Source organism: Ambystoma mexicanum, chromosome 12, assembly GCF_040938575.1.
Source record: "Ambystoma mexicanum isolate Mex_15411 chromosome 12, UKY_AmexF1_1, whole genome shotgun sequence".
In the NCBI taxonomy this organism is placed as follows: Eukaryota; Metazoa; Chordata; class Amphibia; order Caudata; family Ambystomatidae; genus Ambystoma; species Ambystoma mexicanum.
Window position 1 is genome coordinate 223,648,078 of NC_090936.1, and position 19,821 is coordinate 223,667,898.

The 19,821-nt window shown below is 43.4% G+C and overlaps 1 protein-coding gene across 3 annotated transcripts in view; it reads right to left on the reverse strand.

Annotated features, from left to right (window-relative positions):
• Positions 1-8,769: 8,769 nt before the first annotated feature.
• The window catches only part of ANO2 (anoctamin 2), a 2,341,832-nt gene continuing 2,330,780 nt past the window's right edge, over positions 8,770-19,821 (reverse strand). For 2 of the 3 annotated variants that reach the window (XM_069628333.1, XM_069628334.1), the window contains one exon: positions 8,770-9,961. In XM_069628333.1, the coding sequence (XP_069484434.1) occupies positions 9,680-9,961 (282 nt within the window). In that variant the 3' untranslated portion in view covers positions 8,770-9,679. The remainder of the gene's footprint in view (positions 9,962-19,821) is intronic. The other variant, XR_011281759.1, reaches the window with a different exon arrangement.

Sequence of the window (19,821 nt, forward strand, 5' to 3'; positions counted from 1 at the left end):
AAATTTTATTTGTCATGTGTAATGTCTAATTATAGACTATAACACATTAATAATAAAATAAAATACCCAAAATAATATTAAAAAAAGTTAAGGTTAAATTGATCAGTGACAAATACTGCAATGAAAAATGTTTTAGGTTTACATGTGCACACAAGTAAAGTGACCTTTACAGCAAAAGAGGTCACACTCTGAAACATTTCAGCAGACACATTTATAAGAGAATTATCAGCGAATGTAGCCCAGCAGATACAAGATGTATTAACAGAGGCAGAATTTAAATTATTCAAAAATGTATTACATCAATAGAGAGTTTTTATAGAATTCTTTCTCTAAACATCTACTGGTCATGAATTTTTCTTTGGAAGGATAAGGTGTAAGGAACAATCGAGAGAAGTATATTTTTCATTTGAAAGGATTACACTGAAGATCATCCTTCAGTTTTCCAAAAAATAGAAGGACCTACATTTAGTAGAAAAACGCAAGAAGAAAAGGAAACAGTTCAGAAATGAGGACTATATATAAGAGAAAGAAAAGAAGAAAGTGATTAGGGCGAATTGAGCAAATCATGTTTCTGTTTACCAGCTTAAGTGGGCTGGAATACGTTATTTTCATTGATAGACCATAGTCGACATTGGATAGGAGAAATATTTTAAGGGAACATAAAAATGTTAGATGTATTAGATGTGGCTGAATAAGTTAGCTGTAGCATTGATTGTGGAATGTCCAAAATGTAACATTTTCAGGAGGAGAGTTTTTAATTAGTTGGTAGATAAACTACAGGCTTAGTGTAGGCTAACTAGGAGGAGGGCAATGCTGGGAGGTTATATACAATGGGTGAGGCTTAAAGATTCTAAATGTTCAACAACATTCATAGACTCCCTGGGAGCCGAGAGATTAATATTTCAGAATGGGGAAAAAGCAAGTCACAGAATTTGAAGCGCAAGAAAATAAAAGTCAAGAGTTTACCTATTATGGATATGACATTTAGTTGAAATAATAATACATTGGGATTTTTAAGAATTAACGAAGAATGCCTGGATGTGGGGATACTTAGTGCATCAATGGCTAATGCAGAAATCAAATCAATTTACATTAAGTTACTTTCTGTTTGCACCTGTTATACATTATCATCACTATGACAGTATGTATTTAAATAAAATACAAAATAAGAAAGTACAGGCAACTAAGCATTTAAAGGTCAAGCTATCCATATAAAAGCATAAATATGATATTATCTACAGTGATGGAAAAATCGGACAGGGTGCAAGCGGTAGTACTGAAATGAGAACATTACAGGATATAAGGATTTTTGGGTTGTTTATTTAGTAGTCCTTCCACTATTAATGAAGATGATCTCTGCTAACAAAATAAGCATTGGCAATGTCAATAGTTTTGGTGTTTACTGCTTTTCTTTGCATTTTGCATTTATAGGCACCAGGGGCCAAGGAGGAGAGTGCAAAGTTTCAAAGGAGGATGCAATAAGTGGTACAGGTGTGAAATACAATGAGAAGGGGAACAGAGCAAAGGAGGAAGCCATTGATAGACGGTGTCAACGATGATGAGCAAGAGGAAATATAAGCGAGAAAGGGTGAGAGAGGGTAAGAAATAAAGCAAGAGTGTGAGAGAAAGGATGAGAGGGGATAGATAAAGGGGTAAGGAAGGTGGATGGGGAAAATGGATAGAGTGGGTATGGGAATTACAAGTGTCGGGTGTGTGGGGCTAGAGAGAGGGGGAGGGTGCATTGTGGGGTAAAGAGAGAGGGAGTAGGGTTGAGTAGAGAAAGAAGGTGTAGGACGGGTGGCAGTAGAGAGAAGGGGTAGGGTGGGTTGGTGGTGGTAGAGAGGGTGAGGGCAGGGGTAGTGAGAGCTGGAAGGGTAGGGGGTTGGGGATAGAGAGTGTTCATAGGGTGGGTGGGGGTACAGAGAGTTGGGTAAGATGGGTTTAGGTACAGGGAGTTGGACCTTTAAAGAGAACTGGGTGGGGTAAGGTGTGTTGGGTTGAGAGAGAGAGAGAGGGTAGGTTGGATGGGGATAGAGATAGAGGGTAGGGTGGGTGGGGATAGAGAGAGATGGGGTAGGGTGGGTGGGGATACACAGAGTGATGCTATTGTGGGTGGGGGTAGAGACATTGGGTTAGCGGTATAGAGAGTGGGAGTAGAGTGGGTGAATGGTGAGGGTAGAAAGAGCATGGAATTGGGTGGGGTAGAAAGAGTGGGAGTAGGGTGGGAGTAGAAAGTGTGAGTAGGGTGGGTGGCTGGGGTAGAGAGAGGGTGGGTAGAGTGGGTGGGGGTAGATATAGTTTGGGTTGGGTGTGTGGGGTACAGAGAGTGGAGTTAGGGTGGGTGAGGGAAGATAGAGTGCAGGTAGGGTATGTAAGTGGCAGTAGAGAGAGGGCAGGTATTCTGGGTGGGGGTAGAGAAGGAGTGCAGGTAGAGTGGGTGCAGTTAGAGAGTTTGCAGGTCTGTTTGGTGGGTGGGAGGTAGAGAGTGTGTGGGTAGGGTGGATGGGCAGCTGGTAGAGAGAAGGCGAGTATTGGGGTAGAGAGAATGAGGGTAGGGTGAGTGGTATTGGGTAGAGAGAGTGTAGGTATTGTGGTCGAAAGAGTGCAGGTATGGTGGGTGGGTTGGGGTAGAGAGAGTGCAGGTAGGGTGGGGGTGTCAGGTTTTAATAAACGAAAATGTCGTGTCGATATTATTTGGGTGACCATATATGTTCCGATATGGGCAACAAAAAAAATTTAAAAAATTAAAAAATACATAAATAAAAAAAAATTGGGAGGTTGCGGGGGTGTCCCCCGCATGTTCCATGCAATAATGCCACCACAAAAAACGACCATTTTTCGGCGATATTTTTGTGGCGACATTATTACATGGAACCAGGGTGGGTGGGTTGTAGGTAGAGTGAGTGCGGGTAGAGTGGGTGGAGGTAGAGAGACTTGGGGTAAGGTGGGTGAGTTGGGTAGGGTGGATGAGTGTGGGGAGGGTGGGTGAGTGGGGTAAAGAGAGTGGGGGTTTGGCAGAGAGTGTGGATAGATTGGGTATAGAGAATAGGGGTAGGGTGGGTGGGTAGGGGTAGGAAGGGTAAGTGGGGGTACAGTGGGTGAGTGGGGTTAAAGAGAGTGGGGATTGGGTGGGGAAAGAGTAGTGATAGGGTAGGTGGATTGGGTAGGGTAGGATGGGTGGGGGATGAGAGAGTGGTGGTAGGTTGGGTGGGTGGGGTAGAGATGGTGGGGGTTTTGGAGGGGGTGGGGTGGGTGGGGCTAGAGAGAGTGGGGATTGAGTAGGTGTGTGTTGTTAGAGCGTGTGCAGGTAGGGTGGATGGGTGTGGTTTAAAGAGAGTCCAGGTAGGGTGGGTGAATGGCAGCTAGAGAGTGTCCAGGTTGGGTGGGTGAGGCTTAGAGATAGTCCAGGTAGGGTGGGTGGGTGTGGCTTAGAGAGAGTATGGGTATGGTGGGTGTTTTGGGGTAGAGAGAGTGCTGGTAGGGTGGGTGGGGTAGAGGTAGTACTCATTGGGTGGATGGGCATTGGCAGAGAGAGTGCGGGTAGAGTGGGTGAGTGGTGGTAGACAGAGTGCAGGCAGGGTGGGTGGCAGTAGAGATAATGCAGACATGGTAGGTGGGCAGAGGCTAGAGAGAGTGCCAGTAGGGTGGATGGCGGTCTAGAGAGAGGGCAGGTAATAGGGTAAAGAAAATGCAGGTTGGCTGGGTGGGTGTCAGGTAGAGAGAGTGCAGGTATGGAGGGTGGGGGTAGAGAGAGTGTGGGTATTGCGGTAGAGAGAGTATGGGTATAGTGGGTGGTATGTTGGGGTAGAGAGAATGCAGGTAGAGTGGGTTGTGGCAGAGAGTGTACGGGTAGGGTTAACGGGTGGGGGAGAGAGTGTGCAGGTAGGGTGCATGGGTGGGGTGGTAGAGAGAAGGCGGTTATTGGGGTAGAGACAATGAGAGAGTTGGGGTAGGGTGGGACTAGAGAGAGTGGGGGTAAGGTGGCAGGTAGGGTGGGTGAGGGTTAGAGAGATAGTCAAAGTAGGGTGGGTGGATGGGGGTTAGAGAGAGTCCAGGTTGGGTGGGTGGGGGTTAGAGAGAGTACGGATATGGTGGGTGTTTTTGGGTAGAGAGAGTGCTGGTAGGGTGGGTGGGGTAGAGGTAGTACTGGTAGGGTGGGTACCATGATAGGTAGAGAGGGTGCAGGTAGAGTGGGAGAGTGATGGTAGAGATAGTGCAGGAAGGGTGGGTGGGTGTCAGTAGAGAGAGTGTGGGTAGGGTGGGTGGGGGTAGAGAGTGTGCAGGTATGGGTAGAGAATATGCAGGTATGGGTAGAGAATATGCAGGTAGGCTGGGTGGGTGGGGGTCTAGAGAGAAGGTGTGTAATAGGGAAAAGAAAATGCAGGTAGGGTTGATGGGTGTCTGATAGAGAGAGTGCTGGTAGGGAGGGTGGAGGTAGAAAGTGTTCAGGTATGGGGTAGAGAATGTGCAGGTAGGCTCGGTGGGTGGGGGGTCTAGAGAGAAGGTGTGTAATAGGGAAAAGAAAATGCAGGTAGGGTCGGTGGGTGTCTGGTAGAGAGAGTGCTGGTAGTTAGGGTGGAGGTAGAGAGTGTTCAGGTATGGGGTAGAGAATGTGCAGGTAGGCTGGGTGGGTGGGGGTCTAGAGAGAAGGCGGTTAATAGGGTAAAGAAAATGCAGGTATGTTGGGTGGGTGTCGGGTAGAGAGAGTGCAGGTAGGGAAGGTGGGGTAGAGAGAGGGCTGGTATTGGGGTAGAGAGAGTACAGGTATAGTGGGTGGTGGGTTGGGGTAGAGAGAATGTGGGTAGGGTTGGTTGGAGTAGAGAGTGTGTGGGTAGTATTGGTGGGTGGGGGATAGAGAGTGTGAGGGTAGGGTGGGTGGGGTGGTAGAGAGAAGGTGGTTTTTGGGGTACAGAGCATGTTGGTTGGGTGGGTGGGTGGGTATGGGTAGAAAGAGTGGGGATAAAGAGAGTGGGGGTAGAGAGAGTGGGGGTAGGATGGGTTAGTGGGGTAGGTTAGGTGAGTGGGGGTAAAGACAGTGGGGTTAGGTAGGGGAGATATTAGGGCTAGGGTGGTTGACGGGGGAGTAGTGGGAGGCTAGGCAGATTGGGTAGAGAGAGTTGGGTAGGGTAGAATGGGTGGGGATGGGAGAGTGGTGGTAGGTTGTGTGGGTATGGTGGGTGAGGGTACAGATAGTGGGGGGTTTGGAGAAAGTGGGAGTAGGGTGGGTGGGGGTCAAGAGAGGGTGTGGGGTGGGTAAGTGGGGATGAGAGAGTTGGGGTAGAGTGGGGTTAGAGAGAGTGGGATAGGGTATGTAGGATTTTATAGAGCGTGTGCAGGTGGGGTTCAGAGAGAGTCCAGGTAGGGTAGGTTGGTGGGTGCGTGAGTGGGGTTTTAGAGAGAGTCCAGGTATGGTGGGTGGGTGTTGGTTTAGAGAGAGTCCAGGTAGGGTGGGTGGGTGGGGGTTTAGAGAGAATCCAGGTAGGGTGGGCGGGTGTAGAGGGAGAGTCGGGAGGATGGGTGGACATAGAGAGTTTGCAGATATGGGGTAGAGAGTGTGCAGGTAGGCTAGTTTGGTGGGAGTGTAGAGAGAAGGCAGGTAATGGGGTAGAGAAAATGTGTGTGTTGGGTAGAGAGAGTGCTGACAGGGTGAGTGGGCATAGAGAATGTGTGGGTAGCGTTGGTGGGTGAGGGGATAAAGAGTGTGCGGGTAGGGTGAGTGTGTGAGGTGGTAGAGAGAAGGCATGTGCTATTTTTCCTACAACTTACTAATATCATACTTACCCAATATAAAAATGGGTGTCCAATTTACAAAGTGTCATCTTAAAACTCTGCCATTTCCCACCTTCTAGAATCATTTTTAACACTTCTATACACTTTTTGCAACTATTTCAACTAGTTTTGCATCCGTGGACGTCTACGAACATCTGACTTCATTGCGGACCTTCCGGACAGTGCCACATGACCATACGCTGGCACGCGGCATGATGATGTGTCCGAGAACCCGTCTGCACATCAAGATAAGATCCGTGCTTTCGCAAACAGTTCAGAACTGCATTTTCTACTGATCTGGGAACGTTCAACTTCAAAATTTCCTTTGCACAGCTCCAACACCTATTCCTAATCATTATCCATTAACAATCTAGTACAAAGTACATACTTTTAGCAAAACTGCTATTTATCTTAAAATGGCATCAGGGGTTGCCATCCCTCCTCCCCAAGAGCCACTACCATTGCTTTAATCAATTAGCATGAGAAACACTGCCCCCTACCTTAGGAATAACACACGCTCAACATTTTCACCTGTCCACCTACCCCTCCATATTAGTGTTTGTGCCTCTTCCCTCATTTCCTCCCACATTCCTTTCTTAGTTCTCCTGCCAAAAAAAACAAAAAACATCCAAAATCAACAAAAGAAATGTTCCTTTCGGAACTACCTTTCACAGTTAAAATATAGAACTAAAAAAAAAAACTGTATAGACTCCATCTACTTTATATTTCTCAGTAAAGTACATAGACTCAATAAGATTTTCCAACATTTCCATTTGTATTTTGTGTTAGGCTAATGGGAATATTGTGGCGTTCCAGGGCTGGACCATTATCGCCCCCATTCCAGCCCCTGTAATGGGGGATGAAGTCTGTTAGCACCCTAGGTTCCCAAAGCGGGAACCCGGGGTGCTAAAAACACCTGCGGCGTCCCAGTGTAGGAAGGAAAATGCTTTTCCAAGATGGCCACCATGGAAAGGGAAGGCAGGGTTCCATACAGGTCCCCTCCTCACTTTCCATGGCAGCCGACAGAAGGCAAAAAGACAACTCTATGACCATATTACCACAAGCACATTTATCTTCTTTTTCAAATCTATCCCAATTTCGAATAACTTTACTACAAAGCCAGTCCCAGGTGAACATGCCCACTTTAACCCCATGTTTTGTCCCTCGTGGTCATGGCCAGTAGCCAGATTGTCCGGATCATGACCTTATTCCATGACCCGGACAATCTGGCCACTGCCCATGGCCACAGGCTACACCTCAGTCACTAAAGGTATAGCTCTATTTCTGTACCTACATTATGACACGTGGCAAAAAATAAAACATGGGCACATTTGCAAAACCATATTTTCAGGTCCTTCTCAAAGCTCCTTATACAAGTTTGCCTGAAATCCACCCATGTTTTATTTTTTCAAACTGTCAAATGATGCACATACAATCGTCATATAACCTAGTCCCCACTTGACAAAATCCATTCAGACTTTATGAAAACATTTATATCTAGATCTATAATCTTTTTTCAAACCTTTGTTTAGATTTGTCAAATGGCACAACATCTATAAGGCTTTACATTATTTTGGGACCCCCACCTCTAATTTTGCCCCATCTTGATAAAATCCCACCAAACTTTACAAAAACATGTATATCTATTTGTATTATCAGTTTGCCAAATTAAGTGTATATTCGTCAAATGGCACCAAATGTATAAGCCTTTAAATTATTTTGAGCCCCCCCTCTAATTTTGCCCCCTCTTGACAGAATCCCACCAAACTTTGCAAACTCATCCGGGATCAGGTCAGGAATATAATGGCAACATTACATTCAGTTCCATTAAGTAGCGCTAAAGATATAAGCCATCAAAGAGCTGCTTTTGACCAAACCAGTATTGCAAGGTGTCCGCGAATTGTCACAGAACTGTTCGCGAACATCCGAACTGTTTGCAGACTTTCGTGGTGAAAAACACCCGTTTTTGTTGCTTCTTACAGCCATATTCCATCCCATCCTCATCACCTCTCACCTCCCCAGAGATTATTTGATAAATTTGACAAGTGCAATGTTGTGTTTTTTTATATGTTTTTACCGCGGTGTCCGCGGGCACCGGCCGATGACCGCGAATTCAAGATGGCGGGTGTTTCCAAAAATCTGACGCACCTCACACTTCACGCCAACCAATCAGCGAACACGTTGGGTGTCCGCGGACATGATGCAAGTCAATTAGCCAATCGGTGTCCTGTCCGCGGAGCGGACATAGATAACCCTATTTTTTTTTCCCTGTTTTGTTTAGGTCATTAAAAAAAAAAAAACTACTGGATGGATTTACACCAAATTAACAAAAGCACAATTTCGGGACCAAGCCGCTGCTCCTGCTGCAAATTTGGTGAAAATCTGTACAGCGGTTTGGGCTGTAGGCGTGAGCAAAGTTTTTTCCCATTAAGTCTATGGGAAAAAATAAATTTTGGGATCCCCCCTATAACTTTGCCCCCCCCCGGACCAAACCTCAGAGTGGGCCATATACTTTTTTTGCAAAGTTTGGTGAGGATTCGTCCAGGGGGAGCGGTTATAAGCCGCCCAAAAAGTGCTCTTCCTATGGGATTAGCAACTTAACCATAACTATACGGTGCACTAACTCATATGACTAAAATGCAAGAGGTCTATTATGTATATTTTACAATAATCAAACATCTATATTGTACGTTTAACAGTTGAGATTAATATTTGTGAGTTAACATTGGAAATGCATATTGCTTTAATTGAATTTAATTCATAGACCGAGTAATACTTTATAGCAAAATTTGCTTGAATGACACTTAAGATGAAAAAAAGAAAAAGCTACAAATATACAATGGAGAAACACATTTGTGAACATTTCTAAAAGTCCAAAAGATAACATGTTACTGTTTCAGAAAGGTTCAGCAGCACATACACACACATGTTGTCCAGGTTATTTGTTTAAAACATTAAACTGTTGTGATCTTTGAAAATAAATGACACTCATTATTTTTGAAAGAAATAAAATAGTTTATTTTTCTTTTACCAGACAGTCTGTCTCACCCCTTAGAAGTAGAAAGGCCAGTTAAAGTTCACTAGTGCGTATTTTATACATTCTGTTCAGAGCCACTTTTGGAGGTGTGATGACACCTCAACTACAGATAATATAAAAACACCCCTGAGTTTTATTTTGCCAGATACATTCACAGCAATTCACAGGAACACCCAATTAAAGTCATGTTATGGTAACACATGATTGAGTGTTCTGTATACGTGCTGCCCCTTCCCTTTTTCTCTGAGAAATTCTGTTGATTCTTTAAAAGAAATAAAACATTTATTAAAAAGATTGTTTTACTTTTATACATAACAAGAAAAAATGCTTCAGATGCATTTCGATAAAAGCCTAACCAGTTACTGAATGAGTTGCTTCATATTTTTCAAAAAATAGTTCTGCTTGATAATAGTTTATTTTTAAAAGCACAACAGCAGGCTTTAAGGTAATGTGCAATGTGTGGACATCTCTTCTCATACCACCGATATGCTTTCGCTCAAGATCTGCAGTGAGCGTGGCTAGTTCTATATAACTTCACATCTTTCAGATACATAAGTTTGTGGTGCTGCTCTGCCACATAGCGCGTTTAGCTGTGTTCCCCGCTAAGCATGCATAAATCCATAGAGGAAAGTGCAAAGTCCTTCTTATCCCTCAACTGTGCAACCTGTACTTTGCGCCGGATAAGACTGAAAATAATATATAGCTCAGGTAAATTGTTTTAGGAGAACGATACCACCTCGTTTTCTGAGAGACGGTTACCACTTTCGTCCTTTCGCTCTATAGCCTTCTTCCATGTTCCTCATGCTTTCTAGATGCAAGAAGCTCACAAGGTGCTCAGATTTCCTGCTGTCCATGCAGCAGTGTCTTGAGGGCTCACACGTCTGTGTTTTGTGAGCTGAAGGAGGTAAAGCTGCCACGCTGACTGCGGTTGAACTGGCAGAAACTGGCCGCTCGGCTTCTCCGCCCCTTGTTCTCGGCTTTGCCCGTTTGGTTGTCCCGCATAATGAATTTTTCTATTAACTGAAGTTTCTCATGCTCTTCTTTGAGGAATATGTTGACCAGCAGGGTTTTTTCCCGCTTAATTTGCTCGCTTATGTCCTTCGGAATATCTGGAATCAACCAATCAACTAGCAAGCTGAGGAACATCACAAGGTTCTGCAATGACATGAACAAATAGGGGAGTTTTATTTAATCAGGTTACTTATCAGGAGTGGAAGTCAATAAACACAAGGAGCCAATATAGATGCATATGCCAAAGTGCTTCAACTCTTTATTACACCATCATTCACTGCCTTCAATGCTTCTGTCTGTAATGGCACCCAATACAATAATAACAACACTGTTTTGATAATTGGATACTCTTTAGAGCAATCTAAGTACATTTTTTCAGGAATTCTTTATGATTGTGTTAGAGAGGACACATATGTGGGGTGAATGACTTATTCTTGTAACCTTCCTTTTCGATGTATTACACCCAATACGTCCGTCCGTCTGTCCGTCCGTCCATCCATCCACCCATATATCCATTCATCCATCATGCTGCTATATGAAACGATATAGAGCTGCCACTGCTCATAATATTCAAAATACCCTGGAACCTGCAGATTTCTTTTTTATATTTTATTTTTTATTAGAAGAGATTATGCATGTATTTACCCATAAGAATCATAGCCAAACTCAAAATTAGGCAGCATTTGGGGTTCACCCAATTCATTATATTTACATGAGGATGCAATATTTGTATTGTTCCTACTTTGGTCAGAAACATCCCCTGAAATATTCAGTACTACATCTTTGAACTGGTGCCTGTCATTGAGTTGGGATTTCACCTTTCTCTATTATGATTTTTAGTGGTTTGTAGGTTCTCTTCTACTTATTTTTTTCCACTCAGCCCTTCACTGAGTAGCAATACCAAATTGAGTGATAACAATTTGGCAAGCACGCATATTGTTAGCATGCATGCTGCAATTTCAGTTACTCTTTAATTCCACACAACATCAGCAAGTAGGAAAGTCTGCTTGCAATTCGCAGAAATCTGCAGAATTCTATCAGATTCTATTTATTTTCCTGATTTGTTATTTCTTTCTGAATGTGGTTTTACCTACCGAACTTTACCTCAACCCCTGCAATACTGGTTGTGGATAACTTTATTCATGTTTTCCTATGGCCTGCCAACCTATTAAGGTGGAAACAGCATTTACACTGTTACTTTGATGATGCAGCTATGTACAATTATCCTTAAATCGTGTACGTTATCAATAGGCAAGGATGGACTTATTTGGATAAACTCTAAACCATCTAAAAATTGGGTGTTTTATAGATACCAAATAACTTAAGTTCGTTCAGGTTCAGCCACAACCTCCGGGTGTGCACCTTGGTCGTTATATTTTAAAAACATCTGGTTGTCCTGTGCAAGACATAATATTTTGGTTATGTCTACCATGGGATACAGTGAGTGGAGATAAATAAAAACTATGTTAAAAATAATAATAAACATGCACACTTGCTTGCAGGAGCCTTTCAGGCCCTGCAGATCAATCGGAATGTAAACATGTCTCCACATCCTACAGTAGGAATAGGAGCTCATTTTCTACAGTGGCGTAACGTGAATGGAATGCATAAAAGCCTTGGGTAAGGTTTTAACACATTCAATTGTTACCACGCCACATTTTCATGTATTTGTATGGCGGAGCAGAGGGGTGCCAAACAAATGCTTCAGCATTTGTGTCTGCATCGATTATCATGCCGGCACAAATGCTGGAGATTCCTATGGGATCTGCCTGCGTAATGCACCAGCATAAAGCAGGAAAACCCAAAGAGATCCATTGTAAACGCTGCCTGCCATGCTCACGTTAGGCAGCATTGGCAATAGCAATTAAACCATTCTGACATGCTTGCATGTCACGCAGGGTTTCATTGTAATTTGGAACACTGCTTAGCATGTTCACAATTTAAATGAAACCCTGCCTGACATGCAGGCATATCAGGCTCGGTTTAATTGTAATTCTAGATGTCGGCTGCAATGTGAGCATGGGAGTCGGCGATCACAATTAAAAGTAACCTATGCCTGGCATGCTCGCATGCTAGGCAGCATTTACTCACTTGGTAAGTAGGGTGCAAAAGTACAGGGAAACAGCCCCCTACGTGTATGGCAACATGTAATGGATCTCTGCCGCCAAATCGCTAATTTCATTAAAAAGAGCTATATGGCATTTTATTCAATGTCTACTATAGGCTTTTGGAATTATGTAGGCACACCCTTGGCAGCCTAAGAGCAAACCCTTAAACCATACCCATCTCCACCCAGGGATGAGGGGAGGCCTGCACCACCTCATGACCATAGACCGCTAGACAGTTAGCGAGGAAAGCTACCACAATGCGCAGAACCCGGCTAGTGACCGCTACAAAAGTCTAAACCAACGAGGTAAGAAAGTCCCCACTAACCCAACCCTAAAACCTAAAGTTCCACATATACCTCTTAAACACTAAACAAACACAACCGCTTCTCTGCGCAGAAATCCACATGCACTTCACTGCACTCCAACAACAAAACAAACCACACATAGTCCAGCACAACAGCACATGGGAACCTACCAAGACGTAAATGGCAACCCAGGCTCAGTGAACGGTGCAAACTGAACTGAAGCTGTCAACAAGACATCACAGCTCTCGCTCTACCTCTTCCTGCTATGCCCTACCAACCCACCCTACACTCCATCATTTTCAGATCAACCAAAGCACCATGGGACCACTCCGGTGGTGATAGTGTGCAGTATAAATGATCTTTAACAATAACAAAAACTCACAAACTTATCACAACCATTGGGAGGATTCAGGAATCAACCTTCACCTCCCAGAATATGCCAGTTCACTACATTTCTGCTGTAGTGACTCATTTACAGTCCCAGATCACAGTCACTCTCAGTGAGTTCCCCATCACTAGCTCGGATTAAGTGCAATTATGTTGTTTTTTTAGCTAAGGACGGTTAGTATTTTTGTGTGATTAAGTGAAAGAAACAAGCAATTGCATCTTCAAATACATCGGCCTCTCTCCAGCCACCTAGTCCTCTTGAATCATGGGAGATGTCTTTATTCTCAGCAGGGGTTGGCCTCTAAAATGAAATAGAATGCATTTTAGCAGACTTTAATAAAACACATAGGCAAGAAGCCTCCTCATACACCCCATTTCTAAATTCCTTGTCTCTTTTGCAAACTCACCCCATGGCTGCTCTCGCGACGCCCTCTGCCCACCATTTCCAACACAGTCAGAAACATCAGTTGCATTGTGGGTGTGGACGTGACCCTATCACATCAACTCTGTGACAAAAAGCTGCTATCCACACTCTGCATTTTCGCCGCCATTTTCCCTGCCTGACCTTCCCTCACAGAGTCTTTGTGATCGTGGCTATCATTCTTTCATCTTTAGAGTATACTAACACCCTATAGCAGGGAGCCCTTGAATCACAGCTAAGGAAACTCAACTGCGTACAAAATGCAGCTGCAAGGCTCCTCCTCGGCCTAGACAACACATCCCACCCGCCCTCCTTGTCTTGTACTGGCCTCCAATCAGGCGACGATCCACCTTCAAGACAATGTGCATCACCAACCGAGCTCCTCACAACATAGGACCGGAATACCTGAAGCATAAACATAATGATATATGCCTGACAGAAACCTCAGATCAGGAGCAGCACTTCTCGTCATTCCAATGACAAAATCAACAAGAATCGGGGGCTCTTCTTTCTCAGTCCACGAACCTACCATCTGGAACTCGATCCCAATTAACCCTCCGCCGTACAGAACATGACCTTGCCTTCAGGAAAGCTCTCAAAACCTGGCTTTTCCATTCAACAGCCTGGCAGTCTCAGCGCTGCTCCTGGATGAATTATTACTCACCCACTAAAGGGAATTCTGGGGCATCTGAGTAGTCAACAGGGTGGGCATATCACGCCTCCACTGAATGCCTTTCAGTCAACCATCAATAATAAGTTCTGCAAGCCCTTTCCAACCAGGTGATAGTCTTTTTTTGCTGGAACGCCAAGCATGCTATCACAATGAAACATAATCTGTAACCCACACGGGCATGATGCACCAACCTCCATATGTCTTAATAAACACTTCTCTATTACACACAGCCACAACACGCATCACCAGCTCCAATAGAATACCACTGTGACCCATGCAAAATGCAGACTAGTCATTCACATAATCTGACCTTTCTGACTCTACCACTAAAATGACAATTTGTCAAGGAACCCATTCTCTCACCTGATAACTAAGGTTTGCTGCTAAGGGACCTAGCCACTCTCTAACCTCCTCCTGTTGGCTAAAAATGCACACATGCATTTTAGAAATCCTTTCTTCACCTCTCACAACTCTGACTATGATCTTCCAAAGGTCGCTCATCCCCACAGCGCTTTGAGGCCCTACCAACAGTAGTAGGCGCTATAAAAATGTCATATAACAAAATCAGATAGAGCTATTCTCCCGGAAGTCTTTTTGCATATTCGCACCTGGGATGGGTGCTTAGCCAATCATGTAGCTGGAACAGCAGGCGAGAACACACAATCCCTGCCTGTTGTTCCAGCCACCCGAGCCCCTTAATCGGTTGGCATTTTTTCTCCTTTTTTTTCATTGTGAGGTGGCAACTGGGTGCTTCTCACTGTTCCTTCACCACCCCCTCCACTTACTTGCGGGATCCCAGCATTGCTCTCCGGTCTCATAGTTCCTCCCGTCTTGCCTCCGCCGTAGACATGGAAAGAGGGAATAGTCCCTTTTCCATTTTTGGTGGCAGCCATCTTTTATTTACATTTTTCATCAGGAGATCGTCTGCGCTAGCAGGGCGGATCTCATGATGAAACATTTTGAAAGCCATTCGCACCATGGATGAACACCAGGTTGTGAATGGCTTTCATGCCCTGCCAGTCGGGCAGACATGGCCTTTAACGGATCACAGCCCGCGCTGAGGCCCTCGCTTCGCTCTGGGCAGCTTTAGCTCGGGCTGCAGCCCATTAAAGGCCATGACCGCCCTCTTTGTGGGGCAGGAAAGTCATATAACATGATAGGTCATTTTATGTATGCTCCACTGTCGTCCTCAGCAGCTTGTGCTCCACTTTTCCCAGGGTGGCTTTACAAACTGCTAATCGTCAGGGATTCTTTAAAAAAAAAAAAACATTAGTTGTTTCTCATATGTAGTCAGCCAATTCAGACAACCATTATAGGTCACACAAAAACGAATCGTTTTCTGACGGAATGGGGAGTACCAGGAGCCATTCTGATTATCTGCCTGAAGCCCCTAGATCTCTCTGGAACAATAAATACTTGCCTTTTACAAGCATTTCAACCTTTTTCTGGACCTCACTTCGTCTTGAGATCAAACCTATCCCATATAACTATCTCTATTTTGAGAGGAAACCAGAAGCATAACAGTTTTTTCAATAACTTAGCTAGTGGTGTAGTTTAAAACCTTAGCATACCTTCTACATTGTTGTACTGTTAATTGAATCCAACAACATATAATGGTTTATTTCCTATTACCAAAATGATTGCATTTGGTCGCAGTGTCATTTATGTAGGTGTTGTGGGACTTGGTGGACAATCTAAGGGGCTTGGTGAGTTATATATCTGTCTCTGTTGCTTACACCTTCTATTCTACTGTACCTGAATTTCCCACCTTATAGAGTTTGCTGTTTCACTCCTTTTTATCACCCAAACAAAACATAGATACTGCATGTTGTGGTGACAAAGTTGACATTTGGAGTGTGGCTATGTTGATATCAGCAGTTAAAACTTGGCCTCTCCATTGTTCCATTCATTGTAAGCCCCTGGGGTTTTAGGATCATTTTATTAATTCCATACAAGTGCCGTATGACTCCTTAATGTTGCTTCAGTGTGCAAGTCTTTACTGGAACAGATTGACACGTCTTGTCAATGCTGATATGTTTTATTGGAGAGTATTCTGGGAAGTTTCTGTTCCTGGGAGTCATTGAAATATATCCCAAATCTTCAGTGAGATATCAGACAGGGCCGTCGTAAAATAGCAGGGCATGCAAATGTGCCGGAGCATTTGTTAGACGGGGAAGATACTCTATCAAACAGAAAGGTTCATAGGTGCTGCGTGGACCACTGATAGATTTGTTATGACCTTACAGACAAATCCAAGGTAGTCCAGGGTGTAGATCCATCATGAAATGTGTCTCACCTCCATTTTTCGTTTTCCTGAATCTATTCAGGCCAATCTGGGACTGTATTGTAGAACACATATTTTAGGGGCCTTCTCAAAAAATGGCATGGGTGTTAATCTAGTGCATTTTATTGTCTTTTACACTCCAAGAGCACCAAATGGCATAAGTTTCTTAGAAGGATGGATTTACGTGATAGTGCCCTTTATGGTTTAAAAAAGCAGTCATGGCTGGTCCCAAATACGTTGCTTATGCATTTGATTATGCCTATGTACACAATATTGCAATAATCCAACAATATAATGAAGAGCGAACTTGCAAGCTTTCCTCACTAGTCAGCGTTCAGTACAGTTCAGGTTCAATTGTTTTTTTAAAGCACAACATCACAACATTGTTCTGGAATAGGAAAGACAAATCATTGTTTAACAAGAGGCCATGTTCCCGCCCTTATCAATACCTTGGGGGCATCACCCGGAAACCGAGATCAAGTAAAATGCAGGTGTTGTTTCGCCTGTCCACATTCAGAAATGTAATGTAACAACATTTATAAAGCACTACTAAGGCCATCTACATAAGATGCATCTTCAGGGCTTTCTGAAATAGTAGATGGTCATCAATACTGCTCAATTCAGTGCCTCTGCTCATGGCGCTTCACCTATGAATATCTCTCGATTGTTCAATGAACACTCTTCACGTTTAGTTTTGAGGACTCACATATACTGGCTTGCGGGCGAGTGTATATAATAAAGTAAAACAGTACTGGGGCCAAGGCAGACCCTTATGGAACTTCACAAGAGAGTATTAATGTGTTTGAGTGAGCAGAACTAGTGTTTTTGAGCGTGTGCTGTTGCATTACAAATGCAAATCATTTGCCACTATCTAAATTCATCAGCGACTGAGGAGGGCCCGATAGTCTAAACATCACATGCTGAAAAGACAAGTAAAATTAAGACTTTTGATTCGTCCGTTTTCCATGGCAGTGAAGACGACTCTGGAGATGCCTTTGTAGTCATACAGTGTGTAGAGTCGCTAGTAATATATTTTGCAAGAGTCATAATATGAAGACACCTCATTTCACCCTTCCTGGACAGTTATCTGCTGTCACTGCTATATCTGCCCTTGCAGGAAACTTGTTCAAAGCACTATACCCATTCAATATCCTGGTATTCAGGAAAACCCACTTCCATTTGCCCTGATACACACACATTTTACTACCTTAGCCTAAAAATAATACATACATGTTGAACATGCTTCCATCAACTCTGAGAGCACTAAAGATCAGTTTGACTTTTTTGATAAAAGTTACAAATGTTCATCTTCCTAAGGACATCATTTTAGACCCACGACTGGTCCCATACACACAGAGTGGAAAAGACATGTGATGGGATTAAGCTGCAGTGATTAAACAACATACCTATATATATATAATTTCCTGGATGTGGATAGGTCACGCCGCAGGGCTGGACAGTTCTTGAACACTCATAGTCCTCCCAAACTCAACATTTGGAGGTATCAGAAAATCAGTTACCTAGAGCTGAGGAGTGCTTCGGTGATGACCTCATACCAGTCTGTCTTTCTTCTGTTACGTTATGCTACTCTGCATTTACGAAGTACACAATCTACCATTTTCATAGCATCTTGCTGATGGATGTCTTGGAGCAGAGTGAAATCTGCTTGGAGGAGCCCAGAAGAGGTTGGATCTTATGAACGTTTTTCAAAGCCAGGATTGTTACTGATATTCAGCTGGTGTATGTCCCTAGAGATTTGCTGCAAGACCCATGAGGGAGAGCACAAAAGGCCTTTTGATTGTGTGAAACAAAGGCCCAGAAAATGAGTCACCTGCTATAATTATTGTGGGTGTTGTCGATGAAACCTATGGCACATGCCAGCTGAACTCTCAAGGCACCCAAATCATAAAAGTTGTGTGAATGTACCCAGAGGCTCAGTTGCTATCTCTCTCTCTCTCTCTCTCTCTCTCTCTCTCTCTCTCTCTCTCTCTCTCTCTCTCTCTCTCTCTCTCTCTCTCTCTTTCTCAGATTTATAAACCTCTGACACTGAACCCTGCACCTGTGCTTGAAATTAAATTGTCTAAGCAGTTTTCAATCCAACATTGGTGTGGGTGTTTTATATCTTACAAAAAGCTTGTTGGGTCAAACAATAAGCAACTAGAACACCTTGCAAACCCAAATAAAGTTAAGCTGTGGCTAATTTGGAATTACAGTTTAAAAGATAAGGGCTCTTTACAGTTTTGCTGGTCCGTTAAAATTGCTGGTATAATTGCTGGTATTTACGCCGCTGGCAATTATACCAGACTGGCAAAACACAGATGCTGGCGGTAAATCAGGCCACGACCAGCAAATACATGTTGGGATTACCAGTACCGGTATTCCGTCAATCCCCTCCATTGAGTCCTAGTGTACACCATGGAATGGGGATTTACCGTCTTTTCTGCCACCTGTAATATCCCATTAATTCTGGGGTATCAGGAATTGGAAACAGTAGGGGCAGTTTGCTGGTATCCTGCCGGATTAACTGGCAACCGGCATACTTGTTTCATAGTCTAATTTCCATTAGTTGAATGTGTAACTCAGGTGTGTAGCTGTTGGATATTAATTAATGCAGTTTTGTTCCAGTGTAGCAATAAACACATGTAAATAATCAATTCAGTGAAATCAGAGGCACCAAAGCATGAAGCTCTTTTCCCCCAGTTATGTGTGCCATGCACACACAAAAGTGAAGAAAAACACTGCACTCTGTGGGTGCTCACCTCCACAAGTGAAAATGACAGCTCAAATCCCGTTGCATGGACATTCTTTGATCAACAACAGCATGTGAGCTGTTTCATGTTTAATGGAAGTGACAGATGCATCATAGAATACATAGGCTCAGGGATACGCCTGTCCGGGTGGCATTGTCCCTGTTCTTGGGATGTGTCAAGGCAGGGACAGGAAACAGTGCAGGCAAAGATCTTTGTAGACCCCTGTCATTTTTCATTTTGCAACTGATTTAAATGCTTGTATAAACGATGGGTGTTTCTATCATTGTTATCTCTCACTCTGAGATAGGGGTAAAAGAAACTGTAAACAATCAAATGTCAGTGACAAGATCATTAAGGAACATCTGCATTTTTTAAATGTATTTATTGTGTGTTGCTTAAACTGTAAACGTATGCTGTGCTATCAAATATTTCATGCAAAATACAGTGCGAGGTCAAATTGAATTTATAGGTTCTTATTGATAAAATTAACCCAAATAAGTTACCAGTTCATATATTCCAAGTTTGGTTCTATGAACTTTCCACCCAAACCTTTCAGCCTTTTTGAAATTTGAGAAATTGATGACTTCAGAAGTACATAAGTAAAATGTATCTTAGATGCATTGAAGGCCAATAGGAGTAGAGCCCAATACATTGATGTTGTTGGCACATGTTAACCCGCATAATTTAGGTTTCCAATACATGGAAGGAATGAACATACTTCCTCCTGTCTCTTTCCAAGGCCTGAGAGGTGGTGGCTAAACAGGCAAGGATCCAAACTGCATCCTTGCCGGAGTCCCCTAAGCGTCTGGACCCTGGTGGACAGAGTACCCCTGTTGTCAAACACAACCTGAATAGTAGCGTTAGAATGTAAGTTAGAATGTAAGCTGATGAGAATACTTGATCAACTGGAAGACCCCAGTTAGAGAGCTTTCTCAAAAAATAATGGGGTCTTAAAAGGTCCTGATAAATGAATACATGCAGAATAGACTGTATAAGAAACCAGATCCATGGTCTGAACTTGTAAAAAAGGTCTAACCATTAACTAAGAACTTCTACTGAACTCTTCATTCTTTTCC